The 3,960-nt window shown below is 50.0% G+C and overlaps 1 protein-coding gene across 1 annotated transcript in view; it reads right to left on the bottom strand.

The window, feature by feature from the left end:
* Positions 1–990: 990 nt before the first annotated feature.
* Positions 991–3,960, bottom strand: part of Efna2 (ephrin-A2) — a 6,431-nt gene continuing 3,461 nt past the window's right edge. Inside the window, exons 3-4 of the mRNA XM_013022690.1 lie at positions 2,524–2,589; positions 991–1,933 (exon numbers count right to left, since the gene is read on the bottom strand). Coding sequence (XP_012878144.1) covers positions 1,812–1,933; positions 2,524–2,589 — 188 coding nt within the window. The 3' untranslated portion in view covers positions 991–1,811. The remainder of the gene's footprint in view (positions 1,934–2,523; positions 2,590–3,960) is intronic.

Here is a 3,960-nt window from a genome sequence, read left to right as displayed (position 1 = left end):
GGGGCCTGAACTCTGGGCCTGGGCGCTGTCCCTCAGCTCTTCAGCTCAAGGCTAGCGCTCTACCACTTGAGCCACAGCGCCACTTCTGGCTTTATTTTTTGCTTATGTGGTGCTGAGGAATCAAACCCAGGGCCTCATGCATGCAAGGCAAGTGCTCTACCACTGAGCCACCTTCCCAGCCCCTTGATGGATATTTCTAAGTTCCTGCTATACCCAAAGTTGGCTGGGCACAAACCCTAAGTCCTTCCGGGGATCCCCAGAAGCCAGGTGGTAGTTTCCAGCGACCATATCCAAGGATAGATAAGAGCATGGCACCCCTAAATGCCAGGGCCAGGTCTCAAAGACACCATAGTGACTGCAGGTTTCTTTTGGCTCATGGTGGTGGGTCCTATGGCCTAGATACTTCCTGGGTCCCTGGACCAGTAAAGACCCATCACCAAATCCCAGTGCTCCCACAATTAAAACTGATGCCTCCCCCCCAACCCTAATCCCAAAACACACCTTAGAAGTTTATGCATTTTATTATAAAAAAATACAGAATCCAAAGTTGATTGTGAAGGGAAGGGCAGGCCCCGCCCCCCACCCCACAGGCCCTACAAAAGCCCCGGTCCCGTCCCTTTGCATGGATGGGCTTGAGCCGTCTCCTGGCGGCTGTACACAATATATATTTATATATAATATATATAAAACACAGAGTCAGGAAAGACGGGTAGAAATATGAAATCTGTAGAAATGTGTTGTTTCCTTCATTAAATCATCTTCGAGGAGGAGTTCTCTTTTTGGTTGTAGGTCCCCCCTCCTTTTTGTTCTATCTTCTTTTCTTTTTTTTTTTTTCCTTTTCTCTATTTTTCCCTATAGAAACATTATTAGGTCACAGAGTCGACAGAGTCGAAGGGGGTGGGGAGGAGTCTCGAACAGACGAAACGAGCTTATTGCGAAGTGTTGGCTATTCTAAAAAGTTCCCCCACCTCCCCCCACCAAAATATAAGACTCCCCCCTGACAAAAGGTTGAAGAAAAAAAAAAAAAGAACAAACAAACCAAGATTTCCAGTCCATCCTCAGGAATACATTAAAAATAAATCACAGTATATACTTGCTGGTTCTATTTACAGAAATATAACGTCTTTCCAGCCCTAGAAATGAGATGGTAGTGCGGGATGGAGGGCCCAGGTGTGGGGGACGGGGAGAAGGGGGCTTGTTTGCACAGGCTAGCCAAAGTGGTTCTGAGAGTTGGAGGGGACAGCTGTGGCTCAACCGTGGCTGGAAAATAATCCCCCCAAGAATGGGGGGGAGGGCGCTGAGATGGAGGCCTGATGTCCCCTAGACCACGACTAGGGGGTTCATACTGCTGCCTTCTCGTGGTTCACACTGCTGCCTTCTTCTGGCTCAGGCTTGCTTGTCCCAGGGTGCCTGAGGGTCGGCCAGCATTTGTGGAGCACAGGAGCAGGCCGGTCCAGTGTCCCCTTACCCTCATTAATTCTGTTTCCCAAAGTCACCGGCAACAGTGGGGAATAAATTAAGTTAAAAAACACAAAGTCTTTCCTATCCAACCATGAAAACACACAAAAGAACAATTGCCAAGAAGGGCCGGGGTTCCTCAGCAGTCCCTCTGGAGGAAGGTGGCCAGGCCTGGGGCCATCCCAGTCCCCCTTGGGTGTCGGGGGGGGGGGTCCTGGCTGCCCCTCCAGTGGGCAGCACCACCAGGGAGAAGCAGCGTCTATTTGGTCTCGGAGGCGGCTGTGGTCATGGGCAGGGCTGAGGTCGCAGGTGTAAGTGGGTCCTGGTGGGGCCAGCATCCTTCAGGATCAGGACTAGGAGCCCAGGAGGGTCCAGAGCACAGGGACGGTGCTAAGGAAGAGGTGGCAGCTGCCCAGGCCACTGCAGGAATTGTTACTGGTGAAGATGGGTTCGGGGGCCTCATACAGGGTCTCATCTGCAGGAGACACAGAGACAAGCCCGTCAGATCAGCCTGGGCCTGGCTGGAGACCTCAGCCTTCACTGCAGAAGCTATGAAGCTGGGAAAGGACCGCAGCTTTCGGGAAACTGAAGCCAGACACAGGTAGCTCACACATATAATCCTAGCTAATCAAGAGGTTGAAATCTGAGGATCGTGGTTCAAAGCCAGCCTGGGCAGGAAAGGCAGTGAGATTTCTATCTCCAATTAACCACCAAAAAGCTGGAAATAGAGGTATAGCTCAAGTGGTAGAGCATCAAGCCTTGAGTGAAAAAGCTAAGTGAGAATGCAAAGCCCTCAGTTCAAGCCCAGTACCGAAACGTATGAGCAAGCGAGCGCACGCACACACACACACACACAAACTCGTGCACGTGCATGCATGTGTGTGCACACACAGAGAAAATAGAAACTGAGGCTCAGGGTGGGGCCAGCTGCAGTTCTGGCTGATAGTGTTCTGAGACCTACCTGACTACAAGCTCTTTAGACTACTGCCATCAGTTGAGGACACAGTGGGGGAAATCTGGGTCCTGCTTGCTTCCCCCCCACCCGACCTCCCCACCAGCACTTACTAGTCGGCCGTACATAAACCTTCAACCGCAGGCAGGGCCGGTCCACAGCGTTGGGAGGTGTGGCAGCTGGAAGAAAAGGGACAAGGGACTCTTGGTGACTGAGATCAACTAAGGCTCTATTACCCTTTCCCCCAGTACTGGTGGCCCAATCCTGACCATCAAAGCCCCAGACACAATACCTTCTGTTTCCCAGCCGAAACTGCACACTGTCCCTGATGAGCCTACATTGTCTGTGTCCTCATCCTGCTCCTCCTCAGAAGTTGAGATTTAAGTGTTGAATATAGCTGGGGGCTGATGGCTCACCTCAGGACAGGCGTGCGCACACACACGCACGCACACACGCACACACACACAGTGTTGATATATTTGTTTTCAATTGATCAGCCAAAAAAAAAAGGAGTATAGCCAAACGATTGTGACCAGTTCAGTTTTTTGTTTTGTTGGTTGGTTATGGGGCTTGAACTCTGGGCCTGGGCACTGTCCTTCAGCTCTTCAGCTCAAAGGGAGCACTCTACCACTTAAGCCACAGCTCCACTTCTGGTTTTCTGGAGGTTCATTGGAGATAAGAGTCTCATGGCCTTTCCTGCACTGGCTTTAAACTGTGATCCTCAGCTCTCAGCCTCCTGAGTAGTTAGGATTATAATCAGGAACCACTAGTGCCCGGCATGACCCACTTCTAATTCTTGTTCTCTGAGGGCATGAACGAATCCCACTTCTGAAATGGTACTGAAATGGGCTGAAATGGTACATAACTGTGCTCTGCAGATGATTCCTTTTTTCTTTTCTTTTTTTTTTTTTTTTTAAGGGTAAGGGACCAAGGACAAGATCTCACTATCTTGCCTTTTTATTATTATTATTTCTATTGTCAAGGTGATGTACAGGGGGTTATAGTTACATAAGTAAGGTAAAAAGTACATTTCTTGTCAAACTTGTTACCCCTTGGTTTCTTTCTTTTTTTTGGTCAGTTGTGGGGCTTGAACTCTGGGCTTGGGCACTGTCCCTGTGCTCTTCAGCTCAAGGTGAGCGCTCTACCACTTAAGCCACAGCGCCACTTCTGGTTTTCTAATGGTTTTTATTGGAGATAAGAGTCTCATGGACTTTCCTGGCTGAGCTGGCTTTGGACTGTGATCCTCAGATCTCAGCCTCCTGAGTAGCTAGGATTGCAGGCGTGAGACACTGGTGCCCGGCTCTCTTTTTTTTTTCGTGTGTGTATGTGTGTGTGGTGCAGGTCCTGGGGCTTGAACTCAGGACCTGAGCTTTTTTGCTCAAGGCTAGTGTTCTAGTACTTGAGCCACAGATTCACATCCAGCTTTTCAGTGGTTAATTGGATATAAGAATCTCAAGGACTGCCGGGCGCTGGTGGCTCACGCCTGTAATCCTAGCTACTCAGGAGGCTGAGATCTGAGGATCGCGGTTCAAAGCCAGCCCGGGCAGGAG

This window comes from Dipodomys ordii, unplaced genomic scaffold (genome assembly GCF_000151885.1).
Source record: "Dipodomys ordii isolate 6190 unplaced genomic scaffold, Dord_2.0 Scaffold64, whole genome shotgun sequence".
NCBI lineage: Eukaryota > Metazoa > Chordata > Mammalia > Rodentia > Heteromyidae > Dipodomys > Dipodomys ordii.
The sequence above is the reverse complement of the archived record's forward strand: the minus strand, read 5'-3'. Positions and strand labels throughout refer to the sequence as shown.